This window comes from Camelus dromedarius, chromosome 4 (genome assembly GCF_036321535.1).
Source record: "Camelus dromedarius isolate mCamDro1 chromosome 4, mCamDro1.pat, whole genome shotgun sequence".
NCBI classification, from domain to species: Eukaryota; Metazoa; Chordata; class Mammalia; order Artiodactyla; family Camelidae; genus Camelus; species Camelus dromedarius.
The window spans coordinates 43,645,934-43,668,672 of record NC_087439.1 but is presented as its reverse complement, the minus strand read 5'-3'; the positions used below and the strand labels follow the sequence as shown (position 1 = coordinate 43,668,672).

The 22,739-nt window shown below is 40.8% G+C and overlaps 1 protein-coding gene across 1 annotated transcript in view; it reads left to right on the top strand.

Moving 5' to 3' along the window:
* Positions 1–22,739, top strand: part of STK39 (serine/threonine kinase 39) — a 250,703-nt gene that overhangs the window by 147,908 nt on the left and 80,056 nt on the right. The window contains exons 11-14 of the mRNA XM_031451591.2: positions 4,602–4,724; positions 4,817–4,846; positions 12,097–12,159; positions 13,918–13,985. Coding sequence (XP_031307451.2) covers positions 4,602–4,724; positions 4,817–4,846; positions 12,097–12,159; positions 13,918–13,985 — 284 coding nt within the window. The remainder of the gene's footprint in view (positions 1–4,601; positions 4,725–4,816; positions 4,847–12,096; positions 12,160–13,917; positions 13,986–22,739) is intronic.

Below are 22,739 nucleotides of genomic sequence, written 5' to 3'. Positions count from 1 at the left end.
CACGAGCTTGAGCCAGTTGTTTAAATTCCCTGTGCCTCAGTTTTCTCTCTGAAAAATGGGGGGATAAAATGATTCTCAGCGCACAGGGCTCCTGTGAAAGTTACATTAGTTAATAGGTTTCTAGCTGTTCAAGTGTAGTAACACTGTGATTAGCAGGAACGGACTGAGGAGGGGACTAGACTCACAGGAGCGAAAATTCTTACCCAGCCCAGTGCTTCATCTGAGGGAGGATGTGAATCACCTGGGGATCTTGCTAAAAGGAAGATTCTGATCCAGTGGGTCTGGGTTGGAACCCTAAATTCAGTATTTTTAGCAAGCTCTGAGTGGTCCTGTTGCTGCTCATTTGGGGACCACACACTGAGCTGTTGCAGCACTGATGCCCCCACTGGGAGAGGCCATTGGCTCTGGAGTGGAGAATGGATGTTTGGGCCGAGCCCACAGCTTCCCTCCAGGTGTGGGTTGGACAGGAGCGGGCCCAGGGGCGTGGGGTGCTAATTAGTGCAGCTTCAAGCGCGTCAGCTGTGGGCTCCGGGCCTCCCGTGATGCAGGTGAAGCCAGGAGGGGCTGATGGAAGAGGCAGGCGCAGACCGAGGGTCTGAGAGCACCGTGAGGCCAGGCAGTTGGTGTGGGCGGAGGTGCTGGAGAGCTGGGGGCGATGTCCAAGCATCAGCTATGGGGATGGTAACATACCGCTGAAAACTTCGTGAGTATAATTTTATTTTTAGATTTTTGATGATTTAGAAGGCTTTTTGTTTGCTTGGCCGGGCCTCAAGGACGTTAAAGCAGCAATTGATTAGAAACATTCTTTACACTTCTGGCTAGTAGAATGCACGGTAAGGGAAAAGTTCCTGGGTGTTGCTCTCTGCCGTGTCCAGGATGTCCTTGGTGGGCAGACGTGAGAAGGGTGGGCTCCCCAGGTCACTAGGGTTCAGGCTGCAGTCAGGCACGCTGTTCTTCCCATGAACAGAGGCACAGGGGAGTACAAGTCTCCCGGGGACCGGAAAAGCATTCTGGGGAGATCCCCAAGTCCCACTCCAGGGAGAAGCTAACGTGGCAGTGGAAGGAGCAGGTGGGCGCCTTGGAAGGAGGGGGCGTGCAGGCCCGAGACAGATGCTGCTCAGTTGTGGTCAGTATTTCTTTGAGTCACGTTGATCCTTTGTCCAGGAGTGTGGAGAGAAAGATGCTTCATTCCTAACTCATTTGACACCGACCGTGTGTGGAAGGATCTCCTGCTGGCTCTCTTGTTTTCTCTTGTGCATGTCCTTCCTGGTCTGGTGTCTGGGGCCAGGGGGCAGCCTGAGATACTGCATGGGGATCCTGGGCCCTGGTATCTGTAGAGAGCTCCTGTTGGGAGGGGCACCAGCGGGGGGATGAGTCAGGCTGCTGCCAGGACCGTGTCCTCTGTTGCTGCCGTTCCCTGTCCTTGGCTGCTCTGATGGCCTAGCTCTGCCTCTGACACCTGAGCCTGTGGCCCCAAGGACTGGCTGGTGAACCACGCCGTTCCCTCTGTCTGCCTGGTGGAGCCTGGCTTTTTTTGGTGGGAATCAGAACTTCAGTTTATTTCTTGAATAGATTCCCGTAAAAATGCCATTTTGAGAAAGAAAAAGATAATATTACTTTCCTTTTCAGAGATGTGGTATAAATAGGGAGCTGCTCTGTTGACTCTTACTCCTAGTTTTGGGAATAAATGTTATCGCAGGTAAAACTGCCTAGCCTCCCTATGGCCAGCTCTGACCTGAGGAGCTTGTGGGTTTATGAAAACCTCTAGCTATCACTTACATTGAGCTCATTTCTCTGAGCATCATTGGGTTATTTTTTTAAACCCCCAACAGCAAACAAATTTCATCTTGCCACCTCTTGGCTTTACTGAGTGAACCATTTTTAATAGACAAGAGCAAAGTAACGGAGGGTAAGCTCTGTTCTCCTGTGTAGGGGGCGGGGGAGGAGGGACGTTTTACACATCTCTTTTTTTGAAGTGTCCATTTTCTAGAGTATTTTTCAGTTCCTGAATAAGAACCCCATATGTTTATAAACTATGTGAAACTTAGTTGCCTTGGCACTAAGAGCTGAAAATTTCCTGTCATCCCTACAAACTCCCTGCAAGGATGTAACTTTGTAAAATTGCTGCTTGGCCTCTTCCACAGAGGTCAGCGTCACTAAATACACCGTGAGACCTGGGTTTCAAACTATGCTGTGGGCTTTTCCTTTCCAGTAAACGCAGAGAACATTCTTAATGAATAAATTTATATTCTTATTCTTGCTATGCTTATACCAATATTTTATGCTATGTAGATTTTTGAACATTCTTTGTCCTAATTTCTACATTTATTTGTTTAACCAGTGTTTATTACATAAAGGTCCGTTTCACCATTCCCTTCAGTTGTCCAAGATTATATAATCCTAGACATTTTGCTTTATCTTCTAGCCAAGTAAAAGGAAGAGGAGGGAGACAATCCGGGTTTTAAAATAAAAAGAGAAGAAGATGCCATTTTTATGGCCTGTAGTTGGGTCCTGCTTGTAGAAACAAAACTGACAAGATCTTGTAAACATAGAGCAAGAGGAAAAAGCATAAACTTTATTTTAGGGTGTAAAGATGTGCTCTCTGACTATTTTCAGAAAGAGAGATTTCCCTACTGTGATCTTTTGGATGACTACTTGAATACTAACTCATCAACCATGCTTGTTTTTTTACAGTTTGAATAAAGGTGGAATTTTGTTCTGTTTATGATATGAAATTTTACGCGTCTTCTTATTCCTTAGTTAAGAGCATGCTTTGTAGACGTGGCTTTAAGTGCTTTCTCTTAATGTCGTCGTTAACAGATTGTCCTCTGTTCCTATCATCGTGGTTACTGTTACAAAGAAAATAATTAATTTTGTTGTATATGTCAACAGAAAATTTTCTCTTCCTTTATCCATTTCTTTGTAGCTTTAAAATGAGCAATCTGTTCTAAAAATCCTGAAGTGCATTTCAGCGTTTTTTCCTACAGTACTTTGCTAGCATCTATAAGCATCATTAAAATCACTGTCATTAAGCAGGTCTCTCCAGTGACTCAAAATGCAAGTGGAAAAAAAAGTCTTAAACCAAGCACAGAAGCGGTTTTACATAGCGCTGAGTGTTTCGAAGGTGAATTTGTTAAAAAGTGTTTTTTGAGGTGGAGAAAAAAGCTTTTTAAAAAAAAACAAAAAGCATGACCGTTTACAGATACGAACAAAAACGCTCAGCTTGTTTAACTTTACATGTGGGAGCTCAGGACCAAGTGGTCAGCTTCCTTCTACCAGTTCCACGTGGTAACGCCTTCCCGTCCCGCCCAGCCCCGAGCCCGCGCTGCTGATGGCTTCACGTTGAGCCCACACGTGTGAATGCTGACTTTACATCTGAATTCTGTGCTGTTTTCCTTGGGACTAACGAACTTCCCACGGTGTAACTGAGTAGTTTCTACTATGGAAAAAAGTCTTTACATCATAGCCTTTCAAAGTCTTCCCAGGGCATTTTTAGCTGCTTTTTCACAGTTACCATCCAGTGGCACAGAAGACTCATATTTGAATGATGGTCTGAAGGCTGTTGTTCTGGCCTTGATTCTGTCATTATGCCTGTGTGCTCTTGGGTCACTTTCTGGGCCTTTGTTTCCCCATCTGTTTGACTTGACTGTCTCCAAGGTCCCTTTCTACTTGGGGTTTTTCTGAAGCAGTGGATCACTGGCTGTTAGATTCACATCATGTCGGCTCGCTACGTTGCTTTAATCCATCATGTCTCGGTCTGTTTTTTAAGACAGATTCCTTTGGTCAGGCTCATTATTCTCAGTCATCTTATCCTTTTAAAAGTTTTACCTTTTCCACCACAGTGACACTTGGAAAGCATGCCCCATGGATTACATCTCTACCCTAGTTCCAAAAATGTTTGAAATAATTGCAGAAGATTGTTACCATCTGGTTCAGTGAGCTGGTGTGTCTGCTGATGGTCTTGTTGTGTTCCTGGCAATCTCGCGAAGTCTCAGAAGTGCCGTCAGGTGTGTTAAGAACAGTCTGGGGCTATTTTGTTTTGCTCAAGTAGGTTGAGCAGAGTCCTGGGAAAACAGGATGATGTAACATTCTGAAAAAGAGCGAGGTGGCAGGAGAAGGGTATTTGCTTCTCTGATTTAGGTTTTAGGTCGCTGACACCCTGGGCTGGTAGGCCACGTTGGGCTGCCTGAGTCCCCTGCCTTCCCTCAGTCAGCAGTCTGTCGTTTGCATGCATTTCCTTAAGCAGTTGTGAAACTTGCTATGTGGCCTTTTATGTGTAGGGATTAACAAAGGGTGAACTGAAGCCAAGGTGAGAAGCAGGCTTGATCCTTCGTGGCTGATGTGTATGGGGATCTTCTAAAATATTTTGTTCTATGTGCACATAGTAATGCATTTCGGGAACACGGTGTCTTTGGGAAGAGGACGCACGTGGGGATCCGGAGGCTGTGTAGTTTGGGGTATTCGCTGCAGGTTCTCCCTGAATTCTTAACCACTCAGGTTATTTTCAGGATAGGTTTATGCTGTGAAACCCAAGTAGCAGCACTTGCGAACACTGTTCATGTTCGACCGGTGAAGAATTGGGTGGGTTTGTTTTGATTCAGGTAAGAAGAGTTCCGGGGTCAAGTGGTCACCTTCATAAAACCGAAGACGGTGACTGGGAGTGGAGTGACGACGAGATGGATGAAAAAAGTGAAGAAGGGAAGGCAGCTGTTTCTCAAGAAAAGGTAAATGACATTGATGATTTGCCAACCTGTGTACGTTTTGTTTTTGTGGTTTCCTGGGGGTGTATATTAATGGATATGTAATTGTTTTACAGTCACGAAGAGTGAAAGAAGAAAATCCAGAGGTGAGTGGTGGTCATTTATTTGCTACCCTCTCCCATCTCCCCCCTGCCATATCAGAGTCTGATTCATTTGGTGGAGAACTTGTGAAATTTTGCTCTTCTCGTTGTATAGAAAAAAAAAGGCACTTAGATTTTGCAGGTCCTGATACTGTCTGTGTTACTTTGGGGCTGTGTAAATTGGGGCAAAGTACTTGACTCTCTGAGCCTCAGTTTCCTCCTCTGTCAAATGGGGATGGTCACAATAATTATAAAGTTGCTGTGAGGATTGGTGAAATCATACACATAAAACATTCAGTGGGGTTCTTAGCACAAACTAGTTATTCATTTAATCTTAACTTTCAGTATTAGTGTCATTTAGAAAACATAGTAGGTGCATAAGAGAAATTCCTTCTGGATTTTTAGTGGACAGTCAAGCAAGATATTCAAGTGGTTAGAAATTCTAGGTTGAATCTGTTGGTCCTGATTTTTAAATCTCCTGGGTAACTTTGTAGACAAGGGACCCTCTTTCATCAGCTTCCCTTTGAGAACTGGTCATCTTTTGATTAACTTTACTTCCTCCACTGGTTAATTATCCTAATGACTAGTGATGACTGTAGTTCAAAGGACTTGCTAATTTTAGAGGAAATTTGAGCATATTTAAATAGCTCCAAATATTTTACAAACCTAGTAACTAATGTATACCTTGATGAGTTCTTATTAGGAAAACAGAAGGCTTTGGGCTGCAAATGATATCCATCCCAGCTTTTTTTTTTTTAAATTAGCAGAAATTTCCTTTTAATTAAATGGAGTAAGTCTTATCATTCCGCTTTAAGTGGCAGTAGCCAGCCGGGCCATCTATGAAGTGAGCATCAGAGCTAGAAGCCACTTCTCCTCTGTCATTTCTCCCCTCCCTCTGGTCCCTCTTCATCCTCATGCCTCACTGCCAGGCCTTGCCTAAGGGTTTTTCAGTCTGCCTGCCTCCATTGGTAACTCTGCTTCAGATCCTGTTTCCTCCTATATTTATCATATGAATTAATCTTTCCACTTTGTAAATAAAATATAAGCTTTGGTCAAGAAAGTTGCAAGGGTGGTGAGCTCCACAGTGGGGCACTGGCGACACACACACCCTGCTGGGTTTTAAGAATGACCTTAGCCTGTTCGTCGTGAACTCTGCCGTCCTGCCCACTTTCCTGTTTTCCCTGGAGTGAAGTGCAGCCAGGGCTTTTCATCCATCTCTGAGTGTCTCCGACTAAAAAGCATCAGTTCTTCTTAGAAACAGAACAAAATGACATGAGCCAGCATCGCTGACTCAAAAACAGTCGCTGATTCACTGCAGGACATCTTCATTGGGTATTTACTGGAATCCTGTCTTTCTAGTACAGATGGACGGGTAGAGGTCATTCCTCGTGAGGATTTGTTAAGTTTATTTTGAGAATATCTTGCAGTGTGTTCATCGAAATTGCTCTGATAATGGCTGTGGTATCTGGATAACAGCAGTATCTTTCTGGCAAACCAATTTTCTTCAGAGACAGGGAAGAGAGTAGGGTGTAGCGTGCTGTCTGTGGGTCACATCACACATCCTTATTGACCTTTTGAGTGGGAGTTGAAAGTATTAGGCATGTCACGGTATCTAGACTTACTTGATTTCTCAGTGGCATATATCTGTTCCTATACTGGTTTACAATGAAGGTAGCACGTGGGTTGGCTTCTTATTTCTTGAACAGAAACATGAGTCTGAATGCAAACACTCCTACCAAACTCTAGGAATCACTAGCCCCACCTACCATGACAGCTTCTGAGGCCAGGGTTTTTTGTTGTTGTTGTTGTGTGTTTTGTGTGTGTGTGTGTGTGTGTTGCACATCTGGCATTTCAGTGTCCTGAGCTGTGTCTGGAGTCCCTATAGTAATGGTTCCTGTGTCCTTTCAACTTCTAATTAAAGTAGCCCCTTGATCTGCCAACAACACCGAATCACTTTTTGTAAGCAAAGCAAAAATTATTTTTATCTAGTTTAAAGGGAATTTAAATTGTTAAATGTGCAAATATATATGTACCTACTATGTACACTGCTTTAGTAGGTGTTGGGGATAGATCGGTGAGAAAAACTGAAATTCCTGTCTTTGTGGAGCTTCCATTCCAATCGGAGTAGATAAACAATATCCAGTAGCCCTCATAGGTGAGTTAAGTGGTTTGCTACAGTGGAATAGGAGTAATGGAAAATAATAGAGTAGGGTGGAGGGTGAGGTAGCATGGTCGGGTTTGTAATTTTGAATGGGTTGGTCTGGATAGACCTTATTGAGAGAGACATATAGTAAAGACTTGTAAAAGGCATAGGGGGATTAAACAGGAATAACTCTGAAGAACCACTTTTATCCTGCTACCCTCTTTACCCATGTGACTGTCTCTTCTTTCCAGAGGTTATCAGTTTGCAGTGTTTTCTTTCAGACCTTTTCCTGCTCATAAACACAGAAATATGTACACAGGGAAATCTAGCCTATCACTTTAAAAACATGAATGGGGTTATGAAGACAATAAAAATTATTTTGCATCTTGCCTTCTATCTTGGAAGTCTTTCCACATGAGTTGCTGTAGATCTCCCTCTTTGTTTTTAACTCCTGAGTAGTATATGTATCCAAATGGATTAACCTTTTCCTTCTTGGTGAGACTTTGGGTTGCTATTATAAGCTACTCCATTAGCGTTTTTGTGTATTCATATTGAGGAGCACATATGCAAGCTAAGCAGAGGTGCGCAGAATTGTGATTGATTCGTTCGACAGAATCTGCTGCTTTTGAATGTTTATAGCTGCTTTCAAGAGATCATTAAATATCTTAACCATGTTTTTGGTCAAGTACACCTCAATAAAGCTGGGGAAAAAAAGCTGTACTAACGTATACAGCCTCAGACAGTGTACCTTATACCTTTAAGCATCTTTGAGAGAAATTGCTTATCTGTACCAAATGACACATTGAAATGCCAGAATGTTGACATGTTAATAAGCTTTTCAATAATGCTTGTCATTTAAATTGCAGTTTAGTTATTCACTTGACTCTAAGCCACTGGGAGACTGGTACAGTACTTTATTTATGTTTTTGTTCCCTTAGTATCTAGTAGACACTCTGTACATGTTTGTTGGGGACATGGATACCCATGCACTGAAAATCAGACATTAAACAAGTGCCTCAATACGCATATCATATTTATGAGCAGCTGAGAAGTGGGGGGAAGTTAGAAGACATTATATGATTAAGCTGAAGTTCAGGAAAAGTAGCCTTAGTCGTCCCAGAGTGAGATGCTGCAACAAAGGAGGGGCATTTTGAAAATGCTTAATTGTGAGGGGCTCTTTGGCTTCCTGGGAAGAGTAAGGCAGAACATCCAGGTGTTACAGCCTGAGTCAGAGAGGACTGAGAAGGCTGGGGAGAGACAGCGTTTGCCAGAGGACATGAGGAAAGTGTGCCTAGTACTGGGCCATATTTGGAGATGAGAGGTTCTGGTGTAAAAGGGCAGGTTCCAGATTTACACTGCTTATCTTGAGATCCATAGCAAAACTCTTAGGGAAATTGGTCCTAGTGTGTCCCTAACCTGGGTTTTTAGAAATAGCCTTGCAAAGTATTAGTCACCTGCTAGTAATTATTAATTTGTAATAAGTAAATAACTCATGTTAATTTCCTTTATTTATTATCCTACTCCACTTTGATGGTGGAAGCCAGTGGAGACTCAGGGTCATTAAACAGCAGTAATGTTAATAGTGACGTTAGTTGAAAGAACATTTAACCTGGGCCTGATTTCTGTGTGGAGCTGCGGTGGGTGCTGTGGCAGGGTGGGGGTTACATAGAAGAGCTCCAGAAGCCGCTCATCTCTTTGGGGCAGGGCTTGGGGGTGGTATTGGCAAAGACTGGTTTCCTTAGGCAGGGTTTCCTAGCTTATATAAATCTTCCCAGCTATTATCTCATTATTAATTTTTTTTTTGTCTGTTTTATTTTTGTTGTTGCAGTTTGATCTTTTTGATCAATGAGTTTTGGAGTCTTTTTTGGTCAGACTGTGAAATAATCAGTACATATCTTCTAATTTTAATGAATTTTTATACCTGAATTTTCTATATAAAAGTAAAATGGACTTTATCTTTAAATCCAGATTTCCCCTTGATTGCATTTAGGTGAGGAGGACATTTTCCAAGACTTCTGTTATACAGAAGCATCCATTTTACAGTAGCTCCTCCATTAGGTGGCATGAAAACATGATTCACAACCCTGGCTCCATATCAGAAAAATCGAAGGCTTTAAAAATGCGGATCCTTATAACCCAGCAAGTCAAATTATGATTTGATGGTTTGGGGTGATGTCCAGGGCAACTCTGATTTTTTTCTTTTTAAAAGCTGCTCACATGATTCTGACACATGGCTAGGATCGAGGACCACTGACAAGGAATACTCGCTCCGAATCTAAAAGTCCAGACTGGAGTCTAGGAGAGTGTGTGCTCCAAATTCCTGAAAATTACCTTTAAATATCTGCCTATCAGAAGTCTCAAGAACCACCCCTCCAAAAAAAAAACAAAAACAAAACAAAGAAAAAAAACCCTAAGACATTTCAGAATCCCTTGGCAAATTTATCTTAATCAAGTTACTAATGCCAGGTGGGAAGGTTTGTTGACAGAAGCCCTGAAGCCCTACAGGGCCCATAACAGGTACGCTGAAGAATTTTGTTACGGAGCCTAGGCTGGTTTTTACCCCCCAACTCTGATACTTTGTTCTAAGGAGAAGATAGACTTGGCATGGATTTAGGTTGAGTGAATTTTACCAGAGATGAGACACAATGTGAAAGCTAGAGTCATTGCTTATGTTACTCATTGCTTTTGCTTGGTGATTGCTAAAACTGCGTTTAGCTTTTTAAAATGATTTCTGATGACATTGTGTTTTCCAAGCACCTGTCGGATCTCGTACGCGTTTGTCTTACATCCATTTGTAGTTGGAGGGGGAGATTTGGTTTCTTCCTCCAGATTGATTGTACTCGGCCTTGGTCACCACAGACGGCTTTAACCTGGTGCTTTTGTGATACCACTTTCTAAAAGGTGTTCTTACCGCAAGTGACTGTCTTTCTGACTGGTTGTGGCAAAAGTTAGAAATTATATTTCTGAAAATAAACCTTTTGTGTTGGAATAACTTTAGTCATACAGAGAAGTTGCAGAGATAGTGCAGAGTTCCTGTACACGCTTCACACATGTTCTTGTGCTGTTCATTGCTTTCATAACCCTGGCACGGCCGTCAAAAGCTTTGTTACTATCAGCTAAACCTTAGACGGCTTTGGCATTTACCTAGTTTGTCCACTAATATCCTTCTTCTGTTCCAGGATCCAGCCCAGGATAACACATTGCATTTAGCCACAGTATTTTTAAAAATAGAAAATGAGAAGATGAGGCAGAGAGCTATGCAAAATTGGAAAGCAGGCGTTGTCCTTTTTTTCTCTCCATTCAAAGATCTTTTCTTCTTTCACCCAGTCCCAGAGGCCTCTCTCCAGGGCTGTGTCCAACATTAATCTATTTTTCTCTCTCTTTCCTATCAGATCACCCATTCTCTCAAGTCCCCTGCTTGTAGCAGACTGTTTAAAAACAAATCAAAGTTCCAATAGACAAATTTATATTATACTGTTAATGAATGACAGCTGCTTAATAGGTTAGCTTTCTTATAAGTTTTTACATCAAAAAATGTACACCCAAAAGTCATGCCCTAAACTGATAGAATGGGGTGCGTAATGGTGAAATTTGGCAGACTACGATTGGTTGTCAAGGAGGATGTTTTGTTCAGGGAACCTCCCTCTTCACTCCTTTGCATCTCTACATATTTTCTGCACCCGTGAGAGCCACAAATTGGTTTCTTCATAATGTGCAGAGTGCACCTACACAGTGAGGTTGCCTGGTGGGTGTGGGGTTCCAGCCCCTAGTCCAGGTTTATATCTCTCCTTCTCACCAATTGTCCAGGAGTAAGGGAGCGGGGCAGGAGGTGGGGCCTGGTTGTCCCCTCCAATAAATGCCAGGTTACAGATTACAGTCTTTCTTGGACTAACGGTAGGGTATTCTGTAAGTGCTGATGTGGCTTTAGGTTGTATCTTGAACCTTAGTTAAGATTGTGGAACCAGCCTGAAAAATTTTTTACGAGAAATCATTTGGTGTAGGCCAGGGCGCTCTGGTTAAGGGACACAAATTGTTTGGTCTTCTAACAGAGTCATTTCCTCCCAACATTTTACTATGAAAATTTCCCCAAATACAGCAACATTAAAAGCATTTTATAGTGAATATCCACACAGCAATCACCTGGATCCTTCCATTACTAGGCTTGCTTTATCTCATGCACAGCCATCTATTCATCCATCAGCCCATCTTCATTTTTGGAGGCATTTCAAAGTAAATTGCAGACATCAGTACGCTTCCCCCTATTTCTTCATCACCAACACAGTTATTTTTGAGGAAGCACAGAAAGTTAAGATTGTTAGGCTCTTAAACTTTAGAAGACTCTTGGCACAAAGAGTTTCTGGTCCTCTGATAATTTTAGAATCGACAGTCAGCTTAGGAAATAATATATATTTTTTGGTCTTTGTTATTGCTGTTTCTCTTTTAGCTTTTTGTCTTTCAAATTTTGTTCCAGGGCAGAGTTTACAAAAGTAGAGCTGGAGGCAGAAATATTTGGGATATCACAGTACGATTAGGTTTCCAATTTTGAGAGAAAAATATAACCTGTCACTCTAGCTTTTCTTTTGGGGAAAAGGTGTTTTAAAAATCCAGCTGCCCTTCTATAGTTTTGAAATCCAGTGCTCTGAATAAATTGTTCAAACTTATGATTAGAGGGGTAGGTTTTACTAATCCTAGCATTCTTTCATTAGGGGGTCCTTAACTTTAAATGAAATTGTGCAACAAGGAAAAAAAAGTCCTGGGGCATCTTTCTTTTATCAAGTTTAAAATATCAGATAGTCCCTGCTTTTTCACTTCAGCTTGGTGGTTCTTCTAAAAGCCTAAGGCTCATCCAGGACATTGTTTAAGATACAGATTCTCTCCTGTCTCCATGAAATCCTGAATTACGGGCTGGGTGGAGCCCAGGAATCTTTAACCTGTGTCCTGGATAATTCCAATACAGGTAGTCAGGGGGCCACACTCCAGGAAATGGTGCTTTAAAATTGCTTAAATTATTTAAAATTTTTGTCTCTGGTAACTGAGACTTAGTATAACCACATTGACCTTAATGTCTCATTTCGGTTTCCTTAAGTGCTGTTAACCGTGGCTCTCTTGACAGATGGCGGTGAACGCGGGCAGCATACCCGAGCAGATACAGTCCCTTTCTGTGCAGGACTCTCAGGTACGTTTCTCTGCCAGTCATTTATGTTCAAGATGCTTTGTAGAAAGTTTTGTTTGTCTTTTTTTTTTTTTTAACAAAACCCAACATTTTAGAAAGATAGACGGTATCAGGGTACTGCTTCCAAATCAGGGGCTTGTAAACTCTTTTTTAATAGATATGGAGAAAAGATGACTGTCACTTTTGACCATGGTTTTCAGGACCTCCAGCCTTTAAATGACAGGTTCAAGAGCAGGAACTGATTACCAGCCTGCTTCTGAGATTGCCAGTGCTGTGTGAAACAGGAAAAGGAAAGAAAATAACTCTGTTCTGTTAGATTCCAGCCACAGAACATTATAGTTAATTGATACTTTTCTTTTGTGCTTCTGGTTGGATTGCTATAACCTGTTTTTGTAATTCTTTCATCATGGAATTTCATGGGTCAGTTTATCCCTATGACTTGCCTTGTAGAAATAATAGTCCAGTGACTGTGAAATGAATTCATATCAGAAGTTACATGACAGAAAACATGTGCCGCAACTTGTGTTGGGTGCTGATGAAGGCTGCTGCGCGGGCCGGGGCAGGACTGTGAGCAGAGAGCCAGAGTGCAGCCCCCATCCTGGTCTGCCGTGTGATTAATAGGCAGGCCCTTTGGCTCTCAGCGTGGTTGTCCTTTCACGTATCACCAGCCTTGAGATCACATTTGCCCCTAAATCTGCATATTCCACTTAAATTTATTCTTGTTCTACCTGATCTGTATTTTATGAAACAGCTGTATGCTGAGCAGGTAGAGTGATGGGAGTTCGTGGTTGCAGGTCAGCTATCTAGTCCTTGACCCGTGTTTTCTAGCTGAGGAAGCAAAGACTTGGTGGAGGTGAAGTGGCTCATCCAAGGTTGCACAGCTGCTCAGAGGCAGAGCCAGGGTTCAGCTCAGGGCCTTACACTGTATCAGGCAACTCAGTAAAACACCCTGAGATCAACTGTGGGGATTGGTGGAATGAGAAGAGGCAAGTTGACAGTGACGATGGGTCAGAAGGCCTAGAGTAAAGGAAGCAGGAAAGGGGTCAGGACACCTAGTTCTGTGTAACATGGTATAGTTAACTCATGTTTGTATGTATTAGTCTCCCAGGAAACTTTCAGGGCAGGTGTTATCCCCATTTTGTAAATGAGGAAATACATCAGAGAATGACGTGCCCACGGTTGCATAGCTGGTCAGTGGCAGAGCCAAGACTTGACCTAATTCCCTTATTTTTCCACTCCAGCAGGGAGGTCTCGTGCCTAGGGATTTGTCGGAGTAGAGAGGGGCTGTGTCATAGCGGAGGCCTTCAGGATCGATGATCTGTGTTCAAGGAAATAGGCTGTAGGTGAGAAGGGCAACAGAGGTAAACAGTGGCCTGACCTACGAGGCCCCTCCCTCTGCATCCTGAAGTTTAAAGTACCCAAGCTTTGTGCATCACCAAGGTCTGGTAGCTACAGTCCATGGCTCGGGGTGCAGGGTGCCTCTTTGGATGGCCAGCCCTTCTTCTTTGGACTTAACCACAGCTCATACTATTTGTTCAGAGGGCCCATCCTACAACTGAAGCTTTGTGTGCAACATTCAGATCCACAATTGTGGTGGAAAGTTGGCATTGTTCCAGCCTTGGCACAGAGGTGTTAAACCTGCATGTGTAAAGACCTAGTTTTGAAATTTCCAGGAAGAAAGGGCTCTCTGAATGAAGGGCTGTTATGGTTTTATGCATTTGTTTCCCAGGTTTGTAACGCTTTGCTGTTTTCCTTTTAAAGGGCCTACCCAACGCTAGTGAAGACTACAGAGAAGCTTCTTGTGCCGTGAACCTCGTTTTAAGATTAAGGTAAATAATATTGTTTATTTTGCATCACTTTTCCGATACTACAGTATTCTGATCTCCTTCCTTAGCTTTTCATAATATTAGCATAAAATCGAATTGCTAACTTATTTGATTTCCCCAAATGCCCAGTGTGAGCTGTGTTCCCAGGACTAGTTGCTCTCTTCTCACTGCTTTCTTGAGAAGAATAAGAAAGAAAAGCACCTTATGAGTGTATCTGCAGGCTCAGCGTACCCTTCATTAAGTTTTTTTTTTTCTTGCCTTTTCTTTCCTGGGTATTTTTCTTTCTTTTTTTCTTTTCTTTTTTTTTTTTTTTTTTAACAATGTAAGATCACAGTAAGAGATTTTTAATGAGTTTCTTTCACACTTGAGCAGTCACTGTCTGACAGAAATAAACCATGCTTGTACTGCAAGTTGCCTGTTCAGAACATTTTTCAGTGACAGGTTTGATCAGCCACTGTGGAGAAATGATAGATATATTTTGAAAGAACCCTCAGTCTTTGAGGAAATGGATACAAATATGGTTCCTGACAGTTTAGTCTTTGTATCTAGAGAATGAAATCTGTTTCAAGGATTTTTTAAAGAACAGTTAATTTAATGTATATTTTTGTTAAGAATTTGGTATCTCAAGACAAAGTAAATTTGCTGAAAATTGTAAAGAGCTTAACTTAACCAGGTCAGTCAGAACACCGTCACCTTTTTGAATGCGTTTTGAAATAAGTTACACATATGTTCTCCTTTGACAATTAAATAAAACCCATGGCTAATGGACCATTTTCAGAGCTGTGGCTATAAAAGGTGGATTCACTTTCAAGGTTAGTTTCCAGCCCTCTGAATGATCATAATCTGTCAAGGTAGATTATCGTCACCATCATCACCCCTTCCTTCTTGATGGTTGTTGACAATCTGCATTGCACTTTTCACACACTTACCACAGGAACCCCACAGCGACCCTCGGTGTGATTTAGTTCAGAGTTGATTTCCAAGTCAGGGTGGGAAATTATTACAAGACTATTTTCCTTATATTCCAAAGTAGCCTTGATTGTGATTCACAATTAGTGTAGTTAGCACTCTCCAAAAAGGAAATAGCCCGTTCCCCTTTTGCTTGATTTTGGAACCAGATACTCCTTTTATTTATTTTTCATTTGTTCATTTATTCACTCATTCCACCAATATTTCTGAGAAACCCACTCTGTGCCGTGCTCAGCGTTTATCTTTAAGACACAAGGGTGAGCGAGACTACAGAGGTTATAGTCTGGCCCTCTGAGCCTGCAGTGTTGGACTGACCCTCAAAGTCTAGCAGCCTGGTCTCCTATTTGACATAGGCAGGAGTCTTTCCTTTAGCATCCCTGCTGGATGTTTCCCCAGCCTCTGTGCAGGCATCAGCTCACTCTTTTTCCCTGATCACCCCTATGACACTGAGAAGTTACAGTCTGTCTTCCTCCTGAAGATTCAGCTGACCTTGCTGTTCTGGGCTCAAATTCTGGCCCTTGGAGCAAATATCAGTCTCTCTGGATAAAAGTCTCCTGAAGAGTGTGTTAAAATGCATATTTTTAATTGAAGTATAATTGATTTATAGTGTTTAAAATGCATGTTTTTGAGCCTTGCTTCCAAATAGGATTCTGGAACAAGACAGAACAACTACGTTCCATCGTTTTTCTGAAAGCGGTTTGTTATTTGCCAGGCTCGCTCTCCTCTCCTAGGCAAACCAGTGCAAGTAACTTCAGCCTTGTCTCTCACCATATAGTTCTGTATCTGCCTTCTGATCCTCGCTGTTCACCTTTAGTGATATTTAGCCTATACCAACTTTTGTTACCCTTGTCTTCACTGGTCTAAATGGTGGTTTTCCTGAGTTTGTAGCTTGAACTAGTCAGTCCTATAAGATTGTGAAGAAAGGGTTCCATGTTCAAATAAGTTAAATAATGTGTACTGTCCATCTGTTTACTGCGTGTGCATGCGCGCGCGCACACACACACACACACTTTTTTTCGAAATCACAAGGAACATTAACATTAAAGGTTCTAAGGAGTTCTACCGGGAAGGAATTTGTTGAGAAAAATACCAAGTGAGCCACCTCATAATTTATATTTTGTCTTTAGGTATTAATACAATTTCTGGTTTTAGTTAAACATTGCACACACATTTTGTCATTAGTATGTTTTTCATAAAATAGAATACTCACATACTTGACATAAAACGTGTTTTTTAGAGTTAGGTTCAGTGATTTGGGAAAATGATAAACTTATCATTTAAAGTGTCGATTCCTTTGTGTTGAATGCTGTTCATGCTTTGACGGCGCAGCCCTGTGGACGGCAGCTGATCTTGCTGAAGGCGGCTGTGACAGTTGTTACACGTAGGCGCTTTGATCTAGCCTGTCAGTTTGCTCGTAATGAATTTACCTGGCTTTTAAGTAGCAGTATGACTAGATCTTGGTGGGCCAATTAAAGACCCTAGACCGACAAAATAGCTTTCCTGTTTGGAAGGGAAAATGATCTCTAGAATGGGATATTTATTTTAACAAAAATCCTTTAGCATGATAATATGGCCTCATTTGACTTATTATTTTAGTTTCTCTACTAAAAGTTGACCTCGAATATTGGTAAAATTTAGACTTAGTAAGTTATAATTTCATAAAGAAAGCTGAAGCTGATAAAAACCAGGTTGCTCACTGTGTTAGCATCAGTGTGCTCGATTTCTAATTTCATGTCATCATTCAGGAGGGATTAGAATTCTTAAATGGTTCTCTAGCCTGTAAAATCGGATTCATTGCATAATTCTTACTAGTCAAGTAGTTGGGAGACTTGATTAATATTTCCCCCAAAGGTTAAATAGTGTAAGCTTAGTGTTCAGTCGTGGCAGTGCTCTTCCCCCGTGCCCCACCACCCCGCCCCACACTACTTATTTTTGGCTTTCTTTGTGCAAGGCTTTGTTGAAAATCCAGAATATGACAGTTTCTGCACTCAAAGAGCTTACCATGTAGGCGGATAGATCAGACCCTGCACAAATGACTCTAACACAAGGTAGAAAGCGATAAATGGCAGTAAGAAGACAGATGAAAAGGAGAGTGATGCGTAGTTAAAGGAAGGTGAGCGCCCTTTTGTTTGAATGTTATCTTTGGGTTACTTGTTCCCATAGTAACCAGCATTTATTTTTTTCAGCATCCATGTTTTAAGAATAATGGTTAGGTTGAATTGCGGGGCAGTGTAAGGCTGTGTGGTCTTTGGGAAAGGCCTTAACAGACTTAATTATTTCTGACAAGATTATGTTTGTGTTTTGGTAGAATGGTATGTATTATTGCATAGGCACCAAGTTATTAGAAACAATTCTTTAATATGAAAAATATTCAGCATTTTCACTTTTTATAATTATAAAATGTTCTCCTTTGGTGATCACCTTTCCTCTGAGAACTGGCATCACTGTTGCACATCTTGGCTAGATTGTTAAGTGAGGTCCTTCAAAAAGATGAGGTTCCTACTGTGTACCAGGCACCATGATGAGCACTATGTGTGCTCTGTCTTGTTTAATCATCATAAAACCTCCATGACATGAATACTGTTGTGACTGACATTTCACAGGTGAGAGATGAAGGTGGAAAGTCGTCGGGGTTATTTGTCCAATACCTTCCAGCTCTGGTGAAGCGGAAACGGGGCTTGAACCTGGGTCTGTTGATCACACTGGTCCTTGCTCTTCTGCACTTGACCCTGTGGCCGTGCTCTACTGAGTTCCATGTTGAACGCAGGGAGAAACTCACGTACTTTCAGGATTGTTACATTTACCTGTCTCCTCGTTAACATTTTACCTAAGTATTCTTTTAACAGTGTTTCCTGATCAGCTCATCATTAAATATTGTGACAGGAATACCTGAAAATATTTTGGAGGCGATATTAAAGATGATGATGAAAATAGCAGTCAGCATTTGTAGTGCTGCAGCTTTAAAAGCACTGTCACATCTCTTGCCTGATTTAATTTTTCCTTTCATCTTATGTTTGCTGCTCATTAGTGAAAAAGAAAGATAAGGGGTGTTCAGTAACTTTCCTACAATCAGAGAGATAGTACACCTAGGCTGGAGACTGGGTCTTCTGATGTTAACCCAGTATAACTAACAGTATAGTTTAGGGAGATGTTATTAGTATAGAAGATACAGGGTAGTGTAGGCTGTAGGTCTTTTGCGTATACAAAATCCTTCTTCTGGAAAACATGGTAAAGGAAGGAATATCTGTATTCAGAACAATGTGGTAATGTAAAGGAAGCAAAATAAAAGAATTAGAAACCATTCATTATGAGATAATGCCATTTCCTTTCTGACAGTGGAGCAAGAAAAGGTTTGTGAGTGCAAATACTTTCAGCAATAGGGAATGTATAGATTTCTGTATTTTCGAGCAATAGATGGTCATCTTAGAAATCTAGAAAGTCAAATAAAAGAACAAGAAGTAAAATCTTCCATAATCTTACTACCCAGAGAGAGAGCATTTATTAGCCTCTTGATATTCTTCTACTCTTTTCTACGCCTGTTAATTTATAAAATTTTTTAATGTTTTTGTATAAATATTTTGTATCACGTAACACATAGTATTTTATGCTCTTCTTTGTCTGGTAATGTCTTTGATCTCTTTTCATATCCATGAGTGTAAATCTACAGAATCCTTTTAAATGGCCGCCTTACATTTTGACTGAATGTGCCAAAACGTATCACTTAAAGAATTACTTGACATTTACGGAGTTCTAGTTTTTCAGTGTGGCAGCATAGAAAAGCTTATATGTGCAGAAATGATGTATGAAAACTGCTCAGTAGAAAAATCCCCTTGAGCATTGGATTTTGACCTTGGTGACGTGCTCTCAGACTTTGAGAAACCTGGAGATACGTAGCTGAGTAAGCCCAGTATCAAAGCTCATGGGGACTATAGGGGCTGGCTGTGGCTCTTGGGTCAGAGACCTGTCATGTCAGTATCCTGGTAGCAGCTGACACGGCTTCCTTATTCTTTGTTAGTGCTGAGTTCTTAGAGTAGTTTTTTTTTTTTTTTTAATTGAAGTACTGTCAGTTACAATGTGTCAATTTCTGGTGTACAGCATGTTTCAGTCATACATATGCATACATATATTCATTTTCATATTCTTTTTTATTATAGGTTACTATAAGATACTTAGTGAATATAGTTCTCTGTGCTTTACAGAAGAAATTTGCTTTTTTAAATCTAATTTATATATAGTAGTTAATATTTGCAAATCTCAAACTCCCAATTTATCCCTTCCCACCCCTTTCCCCCTTGGTAACCATAAGTTTGTTTACTATGTAAGTCTGTTTCTGCTTTGTAGATAAGTTAATTAGTCTTCTTTTTTCTTTCTTTACTTTTTTTTTTTTTTTTAAGATTCCACTTATGAGTGATGTCATACTGTATTTTTCTTTCTCTTTCTGGCTTACTTCACTTAGAATGGCAGTCTCCAGGTCCATCCATGTTGCTGCAAATGGCATTATTTTATTCTTTTTATGACTGAGTAGTACTCCATTGTATAAATATACCACAGCTTCTTTATCCAGTCATCTGTCAATGGATATTTAGGTTGTTTCTATGTTTTGGCTATTGTTTATAGTGTTAGAGCAGGGTTTTAACTAAGGCACTGCACTGAGAAGCCACAAAAGTGAATGATTCCCAAATGTAACATGCCCCACAACAGTAGAACACAAACACAAGTTTCCATTTTGCCACCGTTCTTTTAAGTTCTTCCCTTTAGTGCATGTTCTTTAAGAAATCCTCTCTTGGCTACTTGCTGTGAGCAGCTTGGGATTACAGGAAATAGACATGTGTGGGACATAACTGTTGGAAGAGATGAGAGATTTATTCTCTTAGAGCCTTACACAATGCCTAGCATGTGATAGACCCTCAATATCTTTTTTTAATTGTAATAGAGTCAGTTTACAATATTGTATCAATTTCTGGTGTAGAGCATAATGCTTCAGTCATATAGGAAAATGCATGTATTTGTTTTCATATTCTTTTTCACCATAAGTTACTACAAGATATTGAATATAGTTCCCTGTGTTATACAGTATAAACTTGTTTATCTGTTTTGAATGATTCTTAACTAAAGACATTTTCCACAAACTTAATATCAAAATGCCTCACAAGATTTTATTTAGTTTTTTTGTAGCTAAAGATGTTGTAGTGGAACAATAGTTTTTGATGTTATAGTGGCAATGTGTACAAAAACACTTCTTTACTGGACTTCCTCTATAAAAGTTCCCAAGCAAGGTAATTCTTTGGGTATAATCTCTCTAACATATTTCAAAAAGTATATAAGGACTCCACGCTCTAGGAATTGCAAGACAGTTTCTGTCGCAGAGATAGAGTCATGCAGCACCAGGATCCTTCCTGTATATCCAGCTCAGATTACTTCTAGGGTTGTCATCAGCATCCACTGTTGGCTATACCTGCCGCTGGGTCTCAGGACCAGGGCTTAACGTGAGAATTTCGAAGTGTCAGTGTGATACGCTGCTTCTTCCAACGCCCTCTCTGGTAGACGGTTCCTTCGTGAAAAGTCTTCCTGCCTCCCGCAGGCAGCTTAGAGGTGGCAGCTGGCGTGCCTCTGTGGAGCTTACCTCCTGCAGCTCTGATGTAGAAGGTTTTCAGAGAAGCTCTCAGCTGACCTTGGAAGGGCAGTGAATTGTGCAGTGTCATCTGACCAGCTGTGGTCAGTGCCAGAAATAGGACCCCAAAAGCCTACAGAGGGGGTTGCCTCCTTGCTCATTGTTAAGTTCTGCTGTGCTCTGGCCAGCTCAGTCTAAGTTGCTGGACCAATTGTTTGGTCACATTTCTGGGACTTTCTTGTCTTCCCATAACTCTCACTACTTTCTCATGAAAAATTTTTTTAATATCATTGCACAGATAGGCAGGAAGAAAATATGTCTTAAAAATAGTGGGTACCTTCAGTATGGAGATTCCTTAAAAAACTGAAAATATCCAGCAATCCCACTCCTGGACATATCTGGAGGAAACTAATTTGAAAAGATACATACACCCCAATCAATGTTCATAGCAGCACAATTTACAATAGCCAAGACATGGAAGCAACCTAAATGTCCATCAACAGATGACTGGATAAAGAAGTGGTATATATATGCAATGGAATACTACTCGACCATAAAAAGGATAAAGTAATGCCATTTGTAGCCACATGAGTGGACCTGGAGATTGTCATACTAAGTGAAGTAAATAAGTGAGAAAGAGAAAGAAAAATACCATATGATAACACTTATTTGTGTAATCTTTAAAAAAGACAAATGAACTTATTTACAACACAGAGACAAAATCACAAACATAGAAAACAAACTTCTTTCCCCCTTATGGTTACCAAGGGGGAAAGAAGATGGGGAGGGATCAATCAAGAGTTTGTGATTTGCAGATACTAACTACTATATATAAAACAGATAAATAACAAGGTCCTGCTGTATAGCACAGGGAACTATATTCAGTACCTTGTAATAATCTATAATGAAAAAATATGAAAAGGAACATATATATAACTGAATCGCTATGCTGTACACCAGAAATTAACACAACATTGTAAATTGACTTTAGCTCAATAAAATAAAATATAAAAAAAAAATAGTGGGTACCTTAAGAAGCTTTGGTAGCATTTAAGTCAATGTTAATTACCTTATACCTTGGCTGGTAACGGCCGGAAATTTTAGCAAACACCCGAGTATTTTAAGTTGTCCTTTGTGTCACTGTGCAGAGGCGCTCTCTCTTCCCCTTTTTTTATACTCCCACCTTTTCTAGCTGCTGATGAGGTAACCTGCTGCTCTTAGCATTCTAAAAATTCTCCTCTCCAGTTTTATCAGGGAAGGTTGTCTCTTAGGACTTGTCCTCTTGATCAGAGCCGAATAATTCTGAGGTCTGTTTGCAAAGTTATTTCGGTTCCCAGTTAACCATATCCCTGGAGGTAATGAGTGATAAGATTTCTTCCTCGAAATGTGGAGTCTTGGAAAGGTAACAAGCATATTTCAGCTTGGGGGCTTTCTTTGCATTAACTTTTCTTTGCCCATTGAAACCAGAATCCCTGGAATATACTTTCAACTTTATTTTGCAATTCCCAGAGTGCTAGAAAACTTTATTCTCCTTGATAAGATTCAGACAGTTGTTAACTGGTAGCACAGCGAGACATCTCTGCTGCCCAGTGAATTTCATTTGTTGGTCTTTGTATTAGTTTTCTATCACTCCTGTAATAAATTACTACAAACCTAGTGGCTTAAAACAGCACAAATTTATTATCTTACAATTCTTTAAGTCAGAAGTCTACATGGGTCTTGATGGGCTAAAATCAAGGTGTCCACAGGGCTGTGTCCTTTCAGGAGCCTCTAGAGAAGAATCTGTTTCTTTGACTTTTTTTTTTAAGGCTTTATTTTTTTAAAGCAATTTTAGATTCAGAGCAAAATTAAAAGGATGGTAAGATTTCCCATTTACCCCTGGATCCCCTACATACATAGCTGCCTTTGCTATCAATACCTCCAACAGAGTGGTACCGTGGTTATAATCTGTGAATCTACACTGACATGTCCTTATCCAAGTTCCATAGTTTATATTACATTGGTGGTGTACATTCTGTGAGTTTGGACAAATGTATAATGATATGTGTCCACCATAATAGCATCACATAGAGTGTTTTCACTGCCCTAAAAGGCCTCTGCCTGTTAACCCCCTCCCACATCCCTGGCAACCAGTGATCCCTTTACTGTTTGCATAGTTTTACTTTTCCTAGAATGTC